The sequence below is a fragment of the Ursus arctos genome, unplaced genomic scaffold, assembly GCF_023065955.2.
Source record: "Ursus arctos isolate Adak ecotype North America unplaced genomic scaffold, UrsArc2.0 scaffold_25, whole genome shotgun sequence".
Lineage (NCBI taxonomy): Eukaryota > Metazoa > Chordata > Mammalia > Carnivora > Ursidae > Ursus > Ursus arctos.
Window position 1 is genome coordinate 4,781,500 of NW_026622930.1, and position 21,840 is coordinate 4,803,339.

Sequence of the window (21,840 nt, forward strand, 5' to 3'; positions counted from 1 at the left end):
ACGTCCCCTAGATGGAAGAGGAGCACACAGACGCCACTGTGGCCCCCACACCACCAAAAAGGCCCCAGCAGGCCAGAAATCTGTCCTCCTGACAGAGACAACTGTGCCTACTGCTGACCTCTTGCTCATTCAGATTCACTGCCAGTCCTTAAGCCCAAAAGGAAAAACAAACTATCTGCCTAGAGAAAAAATGTTCCTCGTTTCTTGGACCATGGCACATAACCATATGCTTATTTCAGAAACGGCAGTGAATTAGCCATCTTTTTTCAAAAAGTGCAGTGATACAGTCTTGCCAACAATGGGGAAAAGATGGGAGGAAAGCGAAAGCTGAGTTGCTAAAAGATGAGGACTGAGCTTTTTCTGCTAAAAAAAAACCCCATGTATTTCTGCATGTTATTCTCCAACCTCCTAAAGAGACTGAGAATCTATGTCTAAATACTAAAATGTTCTTCTTAGAAGACAAGCTATGGTTTATGTCTTTTCTCCTAGTTTTGCTTATGAGAACTAGGTCTTTGCTGTATTTGTTTGTTAAAAGGGCCTAAAACTAAAAGATTTTAAAAGTTTTAATAAGCTTCCAGATACGTAATGGGAAACACGAAGGGAAGGAGGTTGAGCATGAGACTGCGGCTCAGAAATCAGGACCCCAGCTGCCGTCATCCAGCACTGTGCTCGAGCAGGAGGTGGTGCAGCAGAGGGGCTGGGAGCCGCACAGACCCAGGTGCCATCCCATCCCTGCCCCTTCCAGGGCAGGCCCCTCACTGTGGTGTTGCCCAGCCTCATACCCGTAAGGCCATCCGGAGGGCGACACGCAACATACATACTACATATTACATAAAGTGCTCTAGAGGACACGGCAGGGAGCGAACAACAAAAGGGAGCCTTTAACTGTTTGAAAAAAATTAAACCCCAAATTTCTGAATTCATCCTTGGTTAAGTTAAAAGCTAAAACCAAAGGCTGTAAGATTTTAACAGCAGGAAACTTGAGAGAGGAATAATCTGGAGTTTCTGTCTTGAGGCTATGAGAACACAATGCCCTGGGCTAGCCTTTACATTTTGGTGAAGAGATATGGACAAAGGCTGGAAATATTTATCAGAAACTATCTCCAATGTGAACACTAGCCACGGTGAAGGTGAAGGTCCTTTCCTGTCAGATTTGTTCCCACTCTACCTTTTCATACATTGAGTACCTTGTTTATCATGTCCTGTCTGGCAATGCTACTTTAAGCACAATGGTTAGTTACTACGTAACCTTTAACCTTGAGACTATCTGTGCTTGTTTACATGTTTGTTACAGAAAGTTCTATTCATTCACTGTATGCTGCTTATATGAGTTTTAAAATATTTAATGCACTAACACTGGCTTTATTGATCTGGTTATAATGAACTCAACCAGTATAAGAACTGTTCAGATCCTCTTGGAGTTAGGAAAAACCACTTCTCCTCCTCCTTGAATCAATAATGATACAAATAAACTATAAATCGTCATTAGAGCAAAAATATGTTTAAAACAGAATGCAGAATCTCAATTTGTTCTCTTGACACTATTATGACTACCCATGCTTCCATCACCAATGTTGCTAAGGTAAGGCAGCTGGTAACGTGGCTGGTGGTCACCTGGGTCTCCACCTGAGAAAGGAAGAGGGGCAACTCTGAGGAATTCCCTGGCTAGTGTTAGGGAGTGGCTAGCCACTCCCTGGCTAACGCCTACCTTGGGGAACCCTATCAGCATGCACAGCTCTGGGTCCCCAAAGGGTCCTCCTCTTCCACTCAGTATGTCTGGCCCCCAGCCTAGTTCCTGGCACACAACAGACATTTGATCTAGGTCAGATGAAACCCAAGTATGGATCCCCAAGAAAGAAAGGGGAAGTTCATGCCCTCCTCTGCAGGGAGAGGGCACCTGTTACCTCCAGCTTACACGCGGCTTCCAAGTGTCATGCCACAACCCTCTGTGGTAGGTGTAATTAGCCCATTTCATAGCAGGAGAAATGAAAGCTCAGGGAGGTAAGGCCTCATCAAGGGCCACACAAGTCAGCCATGCTGGGAGAGAGGCTAGACCTGTCTGACCCCAGAGCCCTGCTCTCCGCACCCTGCCTCGCCTGCCCACAAGCTATACGTGACCTTTCCTTCTCCTTAGCTCTTTGTTCACATCCACGGACTCACGAACATGTAGGGGAGACGTTGACAAGGGAAAGCTGATGCTGTCGGCTCGTGGTGATTGAGCTTGTGTTCCCAGGCAGGCGGCATATGACTCATTTCGCTAAAATCAATATCATTACACTCATCCTCTGGGAAGTACTCGGCCAGCTGTAAATCTAACCATCCTGACTCAAAGTTAACGAGAAAAGGAGCTTACTAACTTTCAAATCAAACTCTATGAATCAGAAACAGGGGCCGTCTTGGCACGCCTGGCAGAGTCCTGCAAAGGGTCCGGGTGAGAGGCAGACAGGCCTGCATCTGCAGGCCCCCCATGGACAAGTGGGGGCCTCCGGCTCAGCCCAGCAGGCCTCTCCGATCCGCAAAACCAGCATAATAAAGTGTAGCTAAAGAAGCTGTCCTGAATCAGAGAGAGGCACGGAAGCTGGCAGGCCCAGACCAATGAGAGGCCCACAGACGGTGGGTGCAGAGCAACAGCAGCAGCAACAAAGAAACAGCGGCCATGGTGGCGAAACCTCTTGTACATCAAGTCTGGCCACTGCTCTTAATTATCTGGACAAAACTGAATTTTCTAAAATTAAAAAAAAAAAAAAAAAAAAAAGAGTTCTCGACTTGCAAACAAGGTGTGTCCAAAAATTTTGCCTCACGTTGGCTTTCTGGGGCCCTGCAGGCACCTGTGTTCAGGCTCCCCAGCAGTCCCCGGAGGTGGTCTGACCCGCGGGGCAGCCACACTGCTGCACAGCTGCCACTGAGCATGTGCAGAGACAATGCGCCACCCCACCGCCCCCCGTGCCATGATGGGAGCCAGTGAACTAGCACTGTCACGGAAAACCCTCCTTTTATCCACCCAGAGGGGTACGGCATGGACGTGTACGGACATGCGGCAGAACCTGCAGGCACCTTCCAAAGTGAGATACGGGCTGTCAGGGTGTTTCACTGAAGCTGACTAACATCGGATTTAATATCCATAACAAGGGCTGGCTTCTCACCCCAAAGCTGTACAGAAAGAGGGGAGAGAACACGGCTGAGACTGGAGAGAAAGACTCTTCAGAGTGAAAGAGAAAGGGTGTGCATGGGAATGGGTCTGGGTGCCTAGGGCCAAAGAAGGCGCAGCCCTGAGAACAAGCACATTTAAAAGCAGGCCAGGAATGGGGTGTCAGTGAAGAAATGAGCTTAGGAGAAAGAGGGGTGGTTGAGGACAAAGGAAAAGCAGAGGAGTCAGCGGGGGGCCTCCCTGCATCAGTGGGAGGGAGTGTGGGCAGCTGCTCCAGGCAAGAAGGCACTGGAGGGGCAGCACCAGGACCAATGTCAGCTCAGACCTCGCAGGGCTCCGGAGCCCCTCAAAGACTCCGCGTCTCGATCCAGTGGCAAAACCCCTGGCCCAAAGGACTGACGACACAAAACGTGCCAATACCATCAGGAGCTGCACAAGTGTGCCCACTGGCTGGGGCCTCGTGATGCAGCTGGGTGTCTGCCTTCCTGGCCTCCACAGGCACCTGAAGGATGCCTGAGTTTCTCTGAGCTGTACTGGGGGGACACTCTGACACGGTGCTCAAAAGCCAAAGAATGGAGAAGCCCCAGCCCCTCTACAGGCACCCCTCCAAGACCTGGCAGGTGGCACCACTCAGCCCAAAAGGAGCCCCATCTGCAGCCTCTTCTCTAAAGCCCCATGAGCTCCTGGTCTTCTTCATCAGACCCTTCCTATGGCAAGCATACTCAAATCGCCAGGGCTAACATTTCTCCCACTGGAGCAGTGGCTGTCAAAAGCCAGAGAAGCCTCCTTCAGAAGGCCCAGTCAAGATCCATCTCAGTTGCCTTCTTCCTGGAGGCCCTAAGTCATCCTCCACAGGTGGCAAGCCAGCTGCCCAGGGGAGAGCCAAGCAGGCTCCCTTAAGCAAACGGTTCATCCATGGCAGGGAAACAGATGTGGCAGCCTCTGCCAGTCACACAGGCCAGAGGTGGATCCCAGCTCTGTCACTGTTGGCTGTGAGGCCTCGAGCAAGTCCCTCAATGTTCCAGACCTCAGTGTCTAGGTCAATGAAATGGGGATAAAAACACCGCCTTCACAGGTTAGAGTAGGGGCTAAATACATACTAAGCAAAGGAACTAACACCTCTTTATTCATCTCGGCTTCATACAGGCCAAGCAGAATGCTAGGAACCAGGGCTCCATCACCTAGGGCCTGGCCCATGGTGCATACTCAGCCAATGGGATATTGCCCTTTCTTGGAGTCCTTCTGTGACAGAGGCCCCAGTCATGTTAACCAGAACACACTTCTTGGAAAACAGGAGAAATGGTCATATATGGGTCCAGTTCCAGTCGGCTGCTCATTTTCATGCCCCAAAACCCCCACTGAAAGGCATAGGGACCCCCAGAGCAGGAGGAGTGAACCAGGGGCTGGTGATGGCAAGGCTGCAGGCAGTGGGTATCTGAGTAAAGAAGGCCACTGGGCACCTTGAGCTCTGGAGAGAGGGTCAGGCTGGGCTGTGGGAGGTCTGCATGCCCACCCTAAATAAAGGGCAGTTGCTGTCCCAGCACCAGGAGGAAGCTGCTAGCCTACCACCAGTAGTATTTTGTCACAGAGAAGCAAAATATGGAGGAGAAGCTGGGAGAACCCTGGAAGGCCTGTCTTCTTCCCAGCCTGCACCCAAGACCCACATAGGGGACCAAGGGCCACACTAGTAAGCTGCCTGGGGGATGATCAGACTGGGGGCTTTTGAAGCCAAGCCACCAAAGCCACTCCACATGAAGAAATGGGCCAGCAACTGGGGTTCTCTGGACCCTCAGCAGGAACAAGGTCATTCTTTCCCACCATCTGAAGGGTCTCACAGGGCAGTGATGGAGGAAGGGAAGGGATATCTTTTGCTGAGTGCCTACCTTGGGCCAGGCATTCTGTAAAGCATCCACAAACATTAACTCAGCTATTGCCCTCAATCACCCCACCACCAGCCAGGTCCAGTTACCACCTTCCACAGATGCGGAAACAGAGGTAAAGGCATTTTTTCCAAGGACACTGAGCTCAGGTAAGTGGAAGAACACATCTGCACCCCATCCATGCTCCTTCTATCCCACTGCACTGCCTCCAGCATCAGGTACCTGAGGCCAGGTGGCACTGCACGGATGTCCGGGACAGGCTGGACACACATCAAGAAAGCTGACCAGGCCAAAGGAAGGAGGACAGGGTGTCCTCTCTAGCCAGGGCCCTGGGGGCTCCAGGGAGAGGTAAATCTCCTTTCCAGCCAACAAATGCCAAGTACGAGGCCCTGCAGACCGCTGAGGCCTTAACAGCCAGGCTGGGGGCAACTGCTTGAGGGGCTGGAACCTGCAAGAGACCAGGGCCAGCAGAACTGAACTGAACAAGGTCTTTGGAGGATTTTGAGGAGACTGGCCGATCTGGTGTGCAGGACAGCTGACTCATAAGGCAGGCGACATTCGGGCCCTGATGGAGTCGGCCAGGGTTCCCTGAGGCCACCTCAGCCTAATGCACTAGAGACGTTTTGTTAGGAAGATTACAGACTGAAGCGGGAGCACCAAAAATAATGAATCTGTGAGCGGATTTTATTTAGGTGTTGATTCATGGTTGTCCTATAAGCCAACAGCCCGTCAGAACTATAAATTAACGAGATAAAATGTTGCTAGCCCTCCATATTTCAGGCCGGGTATTGACATTTTAGAATCCACAGATTTTTAACTGTATTGATTGAGGACACCAGGATAAATGGCCTTGGCGCCAAATTCCCATTAACGACAATGGGCACCGAGTGACTAATTCCCAAAGCACTGCGGTGAGAACGCCCTGCGTTGCCTTCTCCTGGCAGGGAGTTCTAATTAGATTGAAATGAAAAAGCCAAATCACCAAGGGCAGAAAGACGCAGATCAAGTAAAAAAGAAAATCAGACTCAGTGATGAGAAAGGACGAGATAAGTCAAACCAGGCCGAGAGCCACGGGGGCTGCCCAAGCCCACCGACCTCTGCTAAAGAGAGCACCTAGTACAACCTGGGGTGGGGATACACAGCTGAAGTGGGAGACCCGGGGAGAGCTAACTCCCCTACAGCCACCGACAGGTTTCACTGCCCAGCAAGGGCCAGCCTCCACTCACGCACTGAGCAGCTGCTCCGAGCCAGCCCTGGCCAGATGATGGGCATAGCAAGACTCCTAGGACAGGCCCCATTCTCAAGGAGCACCCACACTAGTCAGGGAGACAGACACAGAAACCAGCAACCCCCTTGGCAGGAGAGGCCCCATCTAGGGACTGGAGGGCTTTCCCAAGGGTAAGGCCCAAACCCTGAGACCCTTGCCCCCAAGGGACAAAGAATATCCAACAAGCTCACCACTACAGCCCCCACCAGATCCTGTACATAGTACGTGCTCAGTAAGTACCTACTTAATGAATGGAACTGAGCCCTCAACAGATGAACCAGGTGAGAAGTGCTATTCCTGGGAAAGGGGTGGAGTGGAGAAGTCCTCCATCTCAGGCAAAGCCCTGAGGACAGGGGCTGTGCCTTCCCTATACCACCCAACACACCACAGCCAGGGGTGCACGCTGGGCCTGGGGCCAGACAAGCTTCTCTCCCTGAAGTTCTGCCACCAACGGGACAAGGCATGCCTCCTCCCCTCCTCCCGCTCTCTACCCTGCCTGGGGTCATACCCAACCAGCTGCAGATACTAGGGAGAACTGCCCAGAGTGCAAATCAAGCCATGGTTCTCTCCTGCTCCAAACTCGACAATGGCCCCCTACTGCCATCTGCTGTGGCAGTCCCTAACTTGTCAGGAAGGAAGACTCTCTTTCAACATCTAAAACTTTCAGAACCACCCCCCACACACACACACACACACTCACACACACACACACCCACAATGGCACTGTCTGTTTAACATCTGTTGATCGAGAAGATCCATTAGGACAAAGCGCCACTAGGAATCCATTAATGTCATGAAATGAACTTGTATTTGATTAATGCAACATCACCCCCAGTATGTGAAAGGCATCACTCCTTCACTCGGTGGGTGGGCAGTGCAGGTACCCATGGGTGCTCGGTGACCCCAGAGTGGGGAACAGTGCCTGGAGAACGCATACCTCATAGGCCAAGAACTGCATGAAGCTCACGCTCCTATTCCTGCAGCTCCAGACTCGCTGCCCCAGATCCCCACACCCCACATATCCACACACACCATGACGTTCATGTTCCTGTAACAACTCTGTCCTCATTCTCCTGTCTACTGAGAACCCACTTCCCTCACCCTCAACCGTGCCCCCTTCACCTAGACCTCTGTCCCCCTAGTTCCTGCCTCAGGGTAGGTTCCACTTCCTCCTGGAAGTCTTTCTTGATCTTCTAGGCTAGATGTCCTTGCACTTCCTGTATCTCGCTCCATCGCTGTAACCTGGGATTCTCTCTGCACTTCTGTCTCCCCCAGCAAACAAGAGCTTCTGGGGTGGATCCTGGGTCTTGTTCACCTCTGTGTCTCCAATGCCGAGCATGGCTTACTGGGCACACAGGCAACATGGTGAGCCTGGCAGACCTGTGCGTGAAAAGAGGAGTCTGGTGGTGCCAGCCCTGAAGGGTGACTGGGGCCTAAATGAGACCCCGTATGTGAGGCTGTAGGAGAACATTACCTGCTATCATCATTACCAACTAAGTGGCACCAAACCCCTGAGCCATAGCCCCCTCGTTGGCCCTGTGGGGCTCACGGTAAGACGACAAATGGTTGGGGAAACACTCTGGAGAAGAAAAACACGATACACTCAGCACGGTAGAAAGGGCACAGGATTTGAAGATGCAGACATGGTTCTAAATCCCCACTTGCCACGCACCACTGGGAGGCTCTGAGGAAGCTACTCGCTGTCGTGAGCCTCAGACTTCTCACCCATAAAATGCGGGAAAGAATCACGGGAAGCAGGCTGTGGTGAGGACTGATACATTATGTATAAAGCCTGTGGCCCAGTACCGGCCACTGACATGGCCATGGGTCTTGTCATCATCCCCAGAGAGGGCGTGTGGGGCTCCGTCAGAGGAGCTGCGAGGCCACCCCTCAGCAGGCCAGAGGAGATGAGGGTGCTCGGGGTGGGAAACAAACTCCACAGTTACCCCAATCCAACCACTGTGCTCCTTCCCTGCACCCCTTCCAAGCTGCTGGGGAGGAGCTGTGTGGTTGGGCCCAGAACTGTCATCTCCTGCTTGCCAGGCCCTGGGAAAGGCACAGACCCCAGTGCCTCCACTGCTGGGCATGGGAGGCCTCTCTGAAGACTGAAGGGGACACCCCAGGGATGGGTGGGAACTCTAGCCTCCCCTCCTGACCCTGGCAATAGTGCCTAGCAGAAAAGTGACCAGAAGAAGCCCAGGGAGGCAAAGGCAACGTGGGTGCTGAGACCAGCCTGCCGGAGTCAGGGGCAGAGGTTCTAAGCCAGCTCGGCACCTGCTGGCTCTGTCCTCACCTGAAGAGCATGGATAGGACCCCACTCGGGGCCTGTGGCTGGATTAGGTGCTGAGAGTGCCTATTGCACAGGAGCATCCAGTACTGTCAAGTTCCTTCCGCTGACTTCTCTCTCCTTGTCGCCCTGCTTGTCAGGAGGCCCCTTAGGATTTACCCAGCACAAATCCATCTTACCCAAGTGCCTTTTCAGTGTAGGCATTAAAGCAGAACTCGTTTGCAGACTTTCCTTATGAGCTGGAATCATTCCTTACAGCCTTTCAACAATAATGAATTGACAGGAATTCTAAACTGATTTCAACCAAAGGACATTGTGATAAAGCTAAATCTATTTTGGTACAAATCACATGTCAGAAGTTGATTAAAAAGCCACCTCTTTATCCAGCCCCACAGCTTGGGGCTGAGACAACCTCAGGGCTCTGTCCTCTGGGCAGGCTGGCAGAGGCCGACCTCAAACCCTCCATGGAGAGTCTTGGTTCCAGGCAAATGCCCTGGAAACATACTCACCAAGTAAGAGCCTCTCCTGAGGGCTATCTCCTACTGCCCTGAAACCGTACACAGGTTGTGGCTCCTGTCCCGCCCAGAGAAGCTTCCCAATGAGAAAGGGGTGCCTCAGGATAACAATGCAGGAAAACACACCTGTTTCAAGGTCTGTTAGGTGTAGGGTGAAGTCGAAGCCACCGCTGAGGATGCGCTGACCACAGGGAGACCACCGGGCAGCCCGCACCGCCTCGCTGTGCAGGGAGTAGGTCTGCAGGCAGCGGCCTGAGTCCACAGCGTTCCACACCTACAAGGTAAACACAGTGCCAGATGTCAAAATGGGAGCCTGATCTCTAGGGCTCAACTTGACCCCTCTACAGGAGCAGAGAGTTTCACAGTGGAACCAGATTCCTATTATTTTACCATCAAAACAATACCTAGCTGTTAGACTTTTCCTTGCTGAAGTGTAAAGGCTTGGGGCTGGCAAGTTGAGGGGGAGCTTTACCCAAAATCTTTCCTGGGGTTAAGGGAGCCCCCCAGAAGCCCAGGGAGGAAAAGGCAACATGGATGCTGAGACCAGCCAGCCTTGGGCAAGAAAACAGCATGTCCAAGTTCTGCCACTCAGCCACCCAGCCCTTCCCATCCACTTGGAAGCTGCTCACCACCACATATCCTGCCCTGCTCGCCTGCTTCTAGCCCAACCTCACCTGCACCTCTGACATCTGTCCTCTGAGATGGGGCTTTGTGAGCCCTGCAATGGACGCTGCACCAGGTCAGGCTATCTTCACGGGTACTGCTTTAAGAGTAAGATCCAAAACAGACCCTTGCCACACCAGTGCTTACAATGGGGCAAAGAGCCAGTATCTATCTGCCCAAAGGGCCAGCTGTTCTTTTTTCTGGGGAGAAGGCATTATCCCTCATTCCCACCCTGGCTTTCCACGGTGATGAGGCCTGTGGCAGGAAGCCCCATGTATATTCAATGACTTCTGAAATACGTTCTTAAGCCCTCAAGTACAGAACCGCACATTCCAAGAACCGGGGCCACTCCACGCATGAGAGAGCCCTTTACCAGCTGTCCCAGGAACCCCAGGGAAAAGCTGGTTAGCATGAGCCTGACAGGGCTGGCTCTGGGCCTGGCATGCAGACTCAGCAGGGCTAGTCTCCTACCCTCACTGTCACTCCAAGAAGCAGGGGATGCTCCCGCCCACCGTCTGAGGTGGCTTAGAGGATGGAACATGAGAAGCAGGAAGAGCACCTGCAGTCAAAACACGGGCATTGGAGTCAAGTGCCTGCCATGGGATGCTTCTGCTTGCAGGCCATGTGACTTGGCCAAGCAGCTCAACCTGCCTAGGCCTTAGTCTCCTCCACGAAGTGGGGATAAGAAGAGCCCCATCCCAACGACTGTGGTGAGGAATGAGTGGGGCTGGCGGGCATGCTCCTTGGGGCTTGCCATACACGTAGTTCTTTTTTTTTTAAATCTTTCTTTTTTTAAAGATTTTATTTATTTATTTGACAGAGATAGAGACAGCCAGCGAGAGAGGGAACACAAGCAGGGGGAGTGGGAGAGGAAGAAGCAGGCTCATAGCAGAGGAGCCTGATGTGGGGCTCGATCCCATAACGCCGGGATCACGCCCTGAGCCGAAGGCAGACGCTTAACCGCTGTGCCACCCAGGCGCCCCCATACATGTAGTTCTTAATAGCAGTGCTCTCTGACCCTCTCTCAGTTACATCAGGGAACCCAAGCTTCATGTCCTTCATTTCCCTAATAACCCAAAGTGTACCACACATCCACAGACCCAATCTGGAGATAAGACTTCCCTTTCAAGATGGCAAAATTCATCCTGCTGCATCCTGAGGGTCCTCAAAATGCAAAGGATCAGAATTCTGAAAGTATGTTTCCTGGGCATATGTAAATGTCTGAGCTTAAAAAAACAAGAGGTCAATAGCAGCCATCAAAGAATACTAATAGAGCTCAGATCCTTTTTTTCTTCTTAGGGGTTAATAGCTGGGGTCTCAAACTGAAAAATCAAGAAAGAGCATCATTTACATTTGAAACACGGACACAGGGGTGCCTGGCTAGCTCAGGTGGTAGAGCACCGCGACTCTTATCTCCACGTGAGTTCCAGCCCCATGCTGGGTGTGGAGCCTACTTAAAAAAAAAAGTTAGAAATATGGACAGAAATAATGGAAGAACATTTTTTCATGTGTCTGTTAGCCCACATGAAAATATGTTCTTTCATTATTTCTGTCCATATTTCTAACTTTTGTTCATAGCAGCATTGTCCGCAATAGCTAAATTGTGGAAGGAGCCAAGATGCCCTTCAACAGAGGACTGGATTAAGAAGATGTGGTCCATACATACAATGGAATATTACTCAGCCATCAAAAAGAACGATTTCACAACATTTGCAGCAACATGGATGGGACTGGGGGAGATAATGCTAAGTGAAATAAGTCAAGCAGAGAAAGACAATTATCATATGGTTTCACTCATTTATGGAACATAAGAAATAGGAAGATCAGTAGGAGAAGGAAGGGAAGAATGAAGGGGGGGTAATCAGAAGGGGGAATGAACCATGAGAGACTATGGACTCTGGGAAACAAACTGAGGGCTTCAGAGGGGGATTGGGACAGGCCGGTGATGGGCATTAAGGAGGGCATGTATTGCATAGTACACTGGGTGTTATATGCAAGTAATGAATCATGGAACATTACATCAAAAACTAGGGATGTACTGTATGGTGACTAACATAACACAATAAAAAAAAAAAAAGTTGGGATTGGGACAGGCCGGTGATGGGCATTAAGGTGGGCATGTATTGCATAGTACACTGGGTGTTATATGCAAGTAATGAATCATGGAACATTACATCAAAAACTAGGGATGTACTGTATGGTGACTAACATAACACAATAAAAAAAAAAAAAAAGAAAGAAAGAAAGAATGGAAGAAACAGCAAGAAGCCTTCAAAGTGGAGTGGGAGTTTGTGGTAAAAGAACAGAGTGCAGTTTTTTCAAAACTATGTACAAGTATGACTCTTTAATAGAAAAAATAAAGTAAAATTTATGATTACACCTACAGGATTAACATGGCTAAAAAATAAAAAATATAGATTACATAAGACAAGCTGCACATATGCAGCAAGATACCATCTAAGTTATTAAAACACAAGAAACAGTGCTTTTATCGAAGAAGAAGAAGAAGAAGAAGAAGAAGAAGAAGAAGAAGAAGAAGAAGAAGGGAGGAGGAGGAAGTGGAGGAGGAGAAGGAGGGAGAAGAAAGGGAGGAAGGTAGGGAGGGAGGAAGGAAGAGAAAGAAAGAAAAAGAAAAAGGAAACAAGAAAAAGGAAAAGGAAAAGGAAAGGAAACGAAAGGAAAGAAAGAAAAGAAAAAAAAAGAACGAATAGAACAAGTGTTGGGGAGAATGTGGAGGAACTAGAAGCTCCGTGCACTGCTGGGGGGAATGTGAAATGGTGCAGCCTGTGTGGACAACGGTACAACAGTTTCTTTAAAAAATTATGCATAGGGGCGCCTGGGGGGCTCAGTCAGTTAAGTGTCTGCCTTCGGCTCAGGTCATGATCTCAGGGTCCTGGGATCGAGTCCTGTGTCACCCTCGGGCTCCTGCTCCGCGGGGAGCCTGCTTCTCCCTCTCCCTCTGCCCCTCCCCACCACTCATGCTCTCTCTCTCGTACTCTCTCTCAAATAAAATCTTTTTTTAAAATTATGCATAGAGAAAAAAAAAATTATGCATTGAGTCACCACAGGATCCAGCAATCCCATTTGTGTGCGTATACCCAAAAAACTGAAAGCAGGGTCTCAAAGAGATACCTCAAAGAGACACCAAAGTTCATAGCAGCATTATTCAGTGGAGCCAAAAGGCGGAAGCAACCCCAGTGCCCATCAACGGATGAATGGATCAACAACACGTGGTCCATCCATATGATACTATTTAGCCTTAAAAAGGAAGGAGATTCTGACACCTGCCCCAGCATGGATGGACCTTGAAGATACTGTGCTGAGTGACATAAGCCAGACACAGAGGGGAAATACTGTATCATTCCACTTACACGTAGGTTCCTAGAATAGTCAAAATCATAGCTATAGAAAGGAGACGGGGGGGGTGGGGGGGGGGGACAGGGGTTGGGGGAGGGGAGAGTGGGGAGTCAGTGTTTAATGGGGACAGAGTTTTAGTTTTGTGAAACAAAAAGAGTTAAATCCTGTGCTATATGCATGTCACCACAATCTTAAAAACACACATGATGCAAAATTCTATCATATTTATTTGTGCATTTACAGTAAGACTGTAACAAATATGTATGAAGATGACGGTCACTCCAGGGAGTGGTGGGCGAGGGATGGGGCTGAGAGAAGGGCACTGTGAACACTATGCTGTATTTCTGAGGGGGGTGGTGGGAATGACTATGCTCTGAAGCAAATATTCCCAAATGTTTCCATCTATGAAACTTCATTTTTGGGGTGCCTGGGTGGCTCAGTCAGTTAAACGTCCAGCCCTTGATTTCGATTCAGGTCATGATCTCAGGGTTGTGAGATCGAGCCCCACATTGGGCTCCGTGCTGGGCACTAAGCCTACTTAATATTATCTCTCCCTATGCCCCTCCCCCACTCTAAAAATAAATTTAAAAAATAAAAATAAACTCATTTTTTCATTCATTCAACAAACATTTCCTGAGTACCTGCTATTAGCCAGGCATTGTTCAGCAGTAAACAAGACAAAAACCCCTGCCTTCAATGAGACAGACACTGAACAAGAGAAACAAGCAGAATCTATGTAGTAAGGTAGTGGTAAAGACCCAGGGCATAATTGAGCAAGAAAGGAGCTCTAGGGCCAGGAGAAGGACTGAAATGGTGGCCAGGAAGGGCCTCTCCGAGAAGATGGCTTTGAAGGAAGATCTGAAGTGGTGAGGAAAGGAGCTATACAGAAATTGGGGAAGAACCCTGCAGGCTGCTGTGCCAGGAGGAGCATGCGGGGCAAGGGAGACACGGAAGACAGTGTGGAGCTTCTGTAAGAATCCACGGGAGAGAGGAGCACGGTTGGACCACTTGGTGGCAGTGAAAAAGTGGCTTTGCTTGGAAGGTAGAACCAACAAAATAAGAAGAAGGAGGAGAAAGTTAAGGAAGGAGGAAGAGGGGAAGAAAAGAGAAGAGGAGAAGAAAGCACCAAGGCCCAAAGCAGCAAACTGGCTGAGTCTGAATTCTTGGCCACGGGGCCTTCTGAATCAGCCACGGAGACATGTTTAAGGAAATCCGTCAATCTGTAAATTGTCCGATAACTCTCCTCTGAAGTGAAAAATGCATACTTGGCTCTCCTGGTTGATATATACACAAGGATAGCGTCAGAATCAATGCAGACCAGTCAGCCACTTCTCAAAGCTACCCAGGGTGAAGGAGAGAAGAATCTCTGCTAATCGCTCTCCCTAATTGAATTTAATGTTCACTGTCAGGTTTTAAAGATTAATTCCCAAACACTGTGGCAGCCTGAAGTGTGTACCTTTTTTCAATTAAGTAATTAGAGATCCCCATCTGCCTCCATGGAATTAAGGAGTTAAGTCTTCTGTCAAATGTTCTAAGATGACTTGATGCATTAACTAGACAGAGACATTCTACGTGTCCAACAGAAGTCAGATTCGGAAAGAACATGACAAGTAAAATGTGCATTTGCTTGGCTGTCCCACATTTACTGTGGTTTCCATGTCCTGGTGACTGATACATGACACCACCAGGAGTTCCTCACAATCTCCTAAAACCCATTGCTGTGGCAATGTTCTTCCTGCCTACCTGTGTGCCTTTTGTTTTTGATTACAAAACAAATACAATCTCCTTGTAAAATATTCAAATTATATAGATATGCAAAAAAACAATATCCCATAGGAATCAACTACAAGATTGTGGTTTCTCTGATTATATTAGAAGTAAGTCTGCTCGGGAGGGGGGCGGGAACAGAGAAACAGAAAAAAATAAGAATCGTCCATAATTCTACCACCTGGACACAAAGGCTATCAAACTTCTGGGTGAACTTTGCCTCCCATTTGGCCCCTCCCTGACAGCTCCTACCTTGCAGACCTTCCTAGTTCAGCCACACCTCCTGGCCTCTTCTCCACCCTTTGACAGCCCCTGCTGCCCCAGGATATCATTCTAGAGACCACTCTCAGACTCACTAGATCAGCAAGCCTGTGCAACCAGTGCCCAAACCTTCACCAAGCCATCTGCCTGCAAAAGCTTTGGGATTCCTTTACAATGTGTGTGTCAAGGGCTAGAACTGCACCGCATCTACAGACCAATCTGGGAGGATGTCTTAACAATACTGAGTTTTCCAATGGATGAATAGGATATATTCCTCCTTTTATTTAGGTCTTCCTTAATTTCTCTAGGCAATGGTTTTTAGTTTTTTAATGAAAAACTCTTGCACATCTTTTATCAAACTTATCCCTAATTACTTCATGTTTTGATGATATTGTAAATGGTATTTTTGATTTTTAATTTTAGGTTCTTCATTTTCAATGCAGAGAAATACAATTAATTTTTGCATATTTACCTTGAATTTTACAATCTTGCTAAACCAACTTTTCAATTCTTGAAGGGTTTTTTTGTAGATTCAGTAGAATTTCCCAATAGACAATTGGATTCTCTGCAAATAAAACAGTTTTACTTCCTCCTTTCCAATATGGATATTTTTTGTTTCTTTTTCTTGCCTTATTGCACTGGCTAGAATCTCCAGTACAGTGCTGAACAGACATGGTGAGACTGGACACCCTTGCTTTGTTCCTGATCTGATGGGGAAAGCAATCAGTCTTTTACACAGTTAAGTACAATGTGAAAGTTAATGTTTTCATAAATTCCCCTTATCAGTTTGAGAAAATTCTCTTCTATTTCTGGTTTGCACAAAGTTTTTATCGACATGAATACTGTATATTGTCAAATGCTCCTTCTGTATCTCTTCACACGATCATTTGGTTCTTCTTTTGTAGTTCATTAATATGCTGAAATGCATTGATTTCCAAATATTAGGTGAACCTTGCATTCCTGAGACAGCTCTTACTTGGTCATGATATTATAAGCACATAGAAATAAGTATGTGTATACACACACACACACACACACACACACACACACCCCTACAGGTGGATTAATCTACTAAAATTTTATTTAAAATTTTTGTATCTGTGTTCATAAAAGATACTGATCTATCATTTTCTTCTCTTACAGTGTCTTTTTCTTGTGGGTATAAGGTAACGATGGCCTCACAGAATGAGCTGAAAAGAGTTTCCTTCTCTATGATTTTCTGGAAGAGTTTGAATAGAATTGTGTAGTAGTTTCCTAGGGCTGCCATAACAAAGTACCATAAACTGAGTGGCTTAAACAACAGAAATGTATTATATCTCATGATTAAGGAAACTAAAAGTCAGAAATCAAGGTGTTAGCAGAGTTGGCCCTTTCTGAGGGCCATGAGGGAAGGATCTGTTCCAGACCTTTCTTTTTGACTTGTACATGGCTGTCTCATTCACATGGTATTCTCTCTGTATCCCTTTTTATTAGGATACCAATTATACTGAATTAAGGCCCATCCTAATGACCTCATTTTAACTTGATTATCTCTGTAAAGGCCTTATTTCCAAATAAGGACACATTCTGAGGCACTGGCGGTTAGGACTTAAAAATATAAATTTTAAGAGAGACACAACTCAACCTATAACAAACTGGTATTATTTCTCTTAAATGTTTGGTAAGATTCACTAGTGAAGTCATTTGGGCCTGGAGTTTTCTTTGTGGGAAGGTTTTTAACTATGAATTCAACTTTAATGGATATGGGGCTTTGGGGGTTATCAATTTCTTCAGGAGTGAGCTTGTCCTGTTTGGGTCTTTCAAGGGATTTATCCATGTCATCTAAGTTGTAGAATTCACTGGCATAAAGTTGATCATAACATTACCTTAGTAGCCTTTTAATGTCTTTAGAATTTGTAATTAAGTCACTTCTCATACTATGTTAGTATGTGTCTTTTCTATTTCATTCCTGATGAGTGACTGAAGGTTTATCAGTTTCAATGGTCTTAAAGAACCAGCTTTTGGTTTTACTGATTTTTCTGTTTATCTGTTTTCTATTTCAATTATTTCTGCTCTTATCTTAATCTCCTTTCTTTTGCTGACATTGGGTTGAATTTGCTCTTTTTTTTCTTATGTCTTAAAGTGGAAGCTGAGATCACAGATTTGAAATTTTCTTTTTTTTTTTTTCCTATGAATATAGGCATTTAGTGCTATAAATTACCAGCTGAGAACTGCTCTAACTACATTCCACAAATTTTCATGTTGGGCTGTCATTTGCATTCAGTTCAAAATATTTTCTAATATCCCTAATAGTTTCTTCCTGGACTCAGGGATTATTTAGAAGTATGTTTTTAGTTTCCAAATATTTGGGAATTTTCCAGATACCTATTATTGATTTTTTATTTAATTCCATGATCATTAGAGAATATACTTGAATGATTTCAATCCTTTTCAATTTACTGAGACTTGTTTTATGGCCTAGAATTTGGTCTACCCTGGTAAACATTCTATGTACACTTCAAAAGAATGTACATTCTGCTGTTGTTACATAGGGTGTTTTATAAATGTCAATCAGGCCAACTGTTATTTAAATATTCTGTATCTTTACGGATTTTCTGTCTACTTGATCTATTGATTATTGAGAAAAGGGTGTTGAAACCTGCAACTACAATTGTGGATTTGATTATTTCTTCATTCAGTTCTATTAGTTTTGCTTCATGTATTTTAAAGCTCTTATTAGGAGCATAATGGTATGTCCTTTGATGAATTGACCCCTTTATCATTATAAGATAACTCTATTCCATGCTAATATTCTTTGCTCTGAAATCTATTGTCTGATATTAATATGGCCATTCTAACTTTTTTAAATTAGTACTAGTGTGGTATATCTTATCCTATCCTTTCACATTTAACTTCTTGCATCTTAATATTTGAAGTGGGTTTCTTATAGGCATTATATAGTTGCCTTTTTATGCAATCTAACAATCTTTGTTTTTTTTAAAATGGGATTTAGACCAGGGTGCCTGGGTGGCTCAGTCGGTTAAGTAGTCAACTCTTGATTTTGGCTCAGGTCATGATCTCAGGGTCATGAGACTGGGCCCCAAGTTGCCCCCGCTCATGCATACTCTCTCTATATATATACTTACTTACTTACTTACATACATACATACATACGTAAATAGATATTTAGACCATTTCATCTATTATTGATACAGTTTGGGTTTAAATTTGCTATTTGTTTTCTTGGATTTTTTTAAAGATGTTATTTATTTATTCATTTGAGAGGTAGAGAGAAAGAAAGAGAGTGTGAGCCAGGGAGGAGCAGAGGGAGGACAAGCAGACTCCATGTTGAGTGCAGAGCCTCATGCAGGGCTCGATCCCACAAACCTGAGATCATAACCTGACCCGAAATCAAAAGTGGGGCACTTAACTGACTGAACCACCCAGGCACCCCATGCTATTTGTTTTCCATTCATCTCATCTATCCTTTGTTCTCTCTTTCCCTTTTTTGCTTTCTTTTGAATTGAGTATTTTTTGTTTCATTTTATCTCCCACTGTTAGATTACTAACCATAAATCTTTGTTTTGTTTTATTACTAGTTGCTTTAAGGTTTATAGCATACATCTGTAACCTATCACAGATAAACTTCAAGTAATATTAGCGCTTGTTTTATAAGAACCGTAATAATAATAAATACCATTTCCCACATATCAGCTTGTATGCATTATCATACATTTTACACAAACCCCATAAAACGTGGTTATTGTTTTTACTTTAAACAATCAATCATCATTTAAAGTGATTTTTAAGTAAGAACAAAAATTATTTACATTTACCCACATATTTACCACTTCTGGTGCTCATTCCCCTGTGTAAATGTAGATTTCTATCTGGCATTATTTTCCTTTTGCTTTGAGAAATTTATTTAACATTTCCTATAGTGCAAGTCTGCTGGTGATGAATTATTTCAGCTTATAAATATCTAAAAAAAGCATTCTGCCTTTCTTTTAAACACATATTTTGCTGGGTATTACATTTTAGAGGCTGACGATGGTTTGGTTTGTTCTTTTTTCTTTCAGTACTTTAAAGTACATTGTTCCACTGGCTTCTGGCATTATTTCCAATAAGAAGTCTGCTGTCATCCTTAGCTTCATACCTCAGTATGTAATTTGCCTTTTTCTCCCCGTCTGGCTGTTTTCAAAATGTTTTTCTTTATCATTGGTTATAAGAAATTCCATTAAGATGTACCTTGGTGAACTTTTTTCTTCATGTTTCTTGTGCATGTCACTGAGGTTCTTTGGTTCTGTTCTTCGTTTCTAATTTTCATCAAATTTGGAAAACTTTCAGCATTATTTCTTTTGAATATTTTTTTCTGCTCTTCCTTTGAGGACTTAAATTTCATGTATAGCAGATGAGCTCGAAGTTGTCCCACAGCTCGTCATTTTTTCCCCAAGCTTTCTACTCTCTGTATTACCTTCTAAAATGTATCTATGACTATGTTCTCAAATTTGCTAACGTTTTGTTTCTGATTTGCTGTTAATCCTATCTAGTGCAATTTTCATCGGAGATTTTTTTTCAGTTCTAGAGTTCAATTTGGATCTTTGTTCTATCTTCCTTGTCTCTCCTTAACATGTTTATGCTTTTCTCTACCTTTTTGCATATATGGAGCATATTTATAATAGTTGGCTTACTATTCTTATTGACTAATTCCACCATCTGTGCCATTTCTGGGTCTGCTTCTATTGACTGACTTTTCTTCTAATCATAGTTTGGATTTTTCTACTTCTTTGCATTCCTTGTACTCCCTGTTTGGATGCCAGACACAGTGCATTTTACTTTAGTGAATGTTTTATATTTATGTATTCCTATAAATACTTTTGAGGTTTGTTCTGGGACACAGTTAAATTACTTGGAAACAGTTCACTCCTTGCAGGATAGTTTCGAAGCTCTGATAGGAGGGACTAGAGCACCATTTAGTCCAGGGCTATTTTACCCTGCTACCGAAAGAATACTCTAATGAATTATGTGGACTTCCCACTCTGGCTTGTGGCACTATGAACTATTCTTGGTCTTGTGAAGCTCTGGGGATTGCTCACCCTGTTCTTTTTGAGTGGTTCTTCTCCCACTTCCAGGAACTTTCTCATACACATGCTGACCAAGTACTCCACTGAAGACTCTGAAGGAGCCTCCTACAGATCTCTGGAGCCTTCTCTTGCTGCAGCTCTCTAATCTCTGCTTCTCTGTCCTGAGAACCCTAGTGGCCATGACTTCCTGGACTCCCAGCTTTGTCTCCTCGGGTCAGAATGACCACTGGGACCCATCTGGATTTCTCCTCCCTGTGCTGCAGTCTGGGAAACTCTCACCAGCTGGAGCAGTCACAGGGCCCATTTCATTTTGCTTCCCCCTCTCTCAGGCATCACCGTCTACACTGCCTAGTATTCGATGTCTGAAAAACCACTGCTTCTGACATTTTGTCTGATTTTTTAAATCGTTTAAGATTGGAGCATAAATCTGGTCCCTACGACTCCATCTTAGCTGAAAGTGCATGTCCCCATAAGATATTTAGAAGTGTGTGGTTTAATTGCCAAATGTTTATGGTTTTTCTTATTGCTCAGTATCTCCGTATTTATTATTAATTTAATTCCACTGTAAACAGAGACTAGGCTCTCTGTTGTTTCAATCTTTTTAAATGTATTGAGATTTGTTTATGACCTATCTTAGTAAAGTACTATTTGAATTTGAAAAGCAAATGTATTCTGCACCTGTTATGTATAGTGTTCTATAAATGTCAATTAAGTGAAAGTAGTTGATCTTCCATCTTTATTTATCTGTCTAGTTGTTCAACCAATTACTTAGAGTGTTGAAATCTCCATGTGTAAGTTACGAATCTTTTTATTCTCCCTTTAATTCTATGAAAAAAAATTTCATGTATTTTGAAGCTCTGTTATTCAGTGCATACATGATTGTTATGTCTTCCTGATAAATTCTTGAATACTATGAAATGTCTTATTTCTTATCTCTGGTAATGTCCTTTGTCTTGAAGTCTCTTTTATGTTAGTATTAACAATACTTCCAATTTTCTTACGCCTACTATTTGGATGGTATCTCTTTATTCCATCTACTTAATTTTAGCCTATTTCTTTCTTTTTTACTTAAAGTATACCTCTTTTTGACAGCATATAATTTAGTTTTACTTTTGTATCCATTCTGACAATCTTTCAATTATAGTGTTTAATCCATTTACATTTCATATGATTATTGGTATGATCAGATTTACATCTATCATTTTCTTGTTTTCTGTTTTTACTTCTGTTTTATTCCTCTCTTCTTCCTTTACTGACTTATTTTCAAATAATTATTTTTACAATTCCATTTTACTTATTGGCTTGTTAGCTATTCTTCAATGTTATTTTTTTAGTGGTTGCTCTAGGGCTTATAATATGCATTCTGAGTATCTCAAAGTCTTTTTACAGTTAATATTGTACCAATTTACATAAAACATTAAGAAGCTTGAAACCATGTCTTTTATCCCATTCTTTACTCTACATAGTTGTCACATGTACCACATCCACATGTTATAAACCCCACAAGGAATATGATCATTTTTGCTTTAAATAGTCATATGCATTTTTTTTTAATTTAAGAGGAAAAAATAGTCTTCTATATTTTCCCACATATTTACCATTTCCAGGCTCTTCACTCCTTCCTAAAGATCT

At 45.0% G+C, this 21,840-nt stretch overlaps 1 protein-coding gene across 11 annotated transcripts in view; it reads right to left on the reverse strand.

Moving 5' to 3' along the window:
* Positions 1-21,840, reverse strand: part of WDR25 (WD repeat domain 25) — a 140,081-nt gene that overhangs the window by 45,872 nt on the left and 72,369 nt on the right. For all 11 annotated transcript variants that reach the window (XM_057318672.1, XM_057318668.1, XM_044389930.3 and 8 more), the window contains one exon: positions 9,224-9,371. In XM_057318672.1, the coding sequence (XP_057174655.1) occupies positions 9,224-9,371 (148 nt within the window). The remainder of the gene's footprint in view (positions 1-9,223; positions 9,372-21,840) is intronic.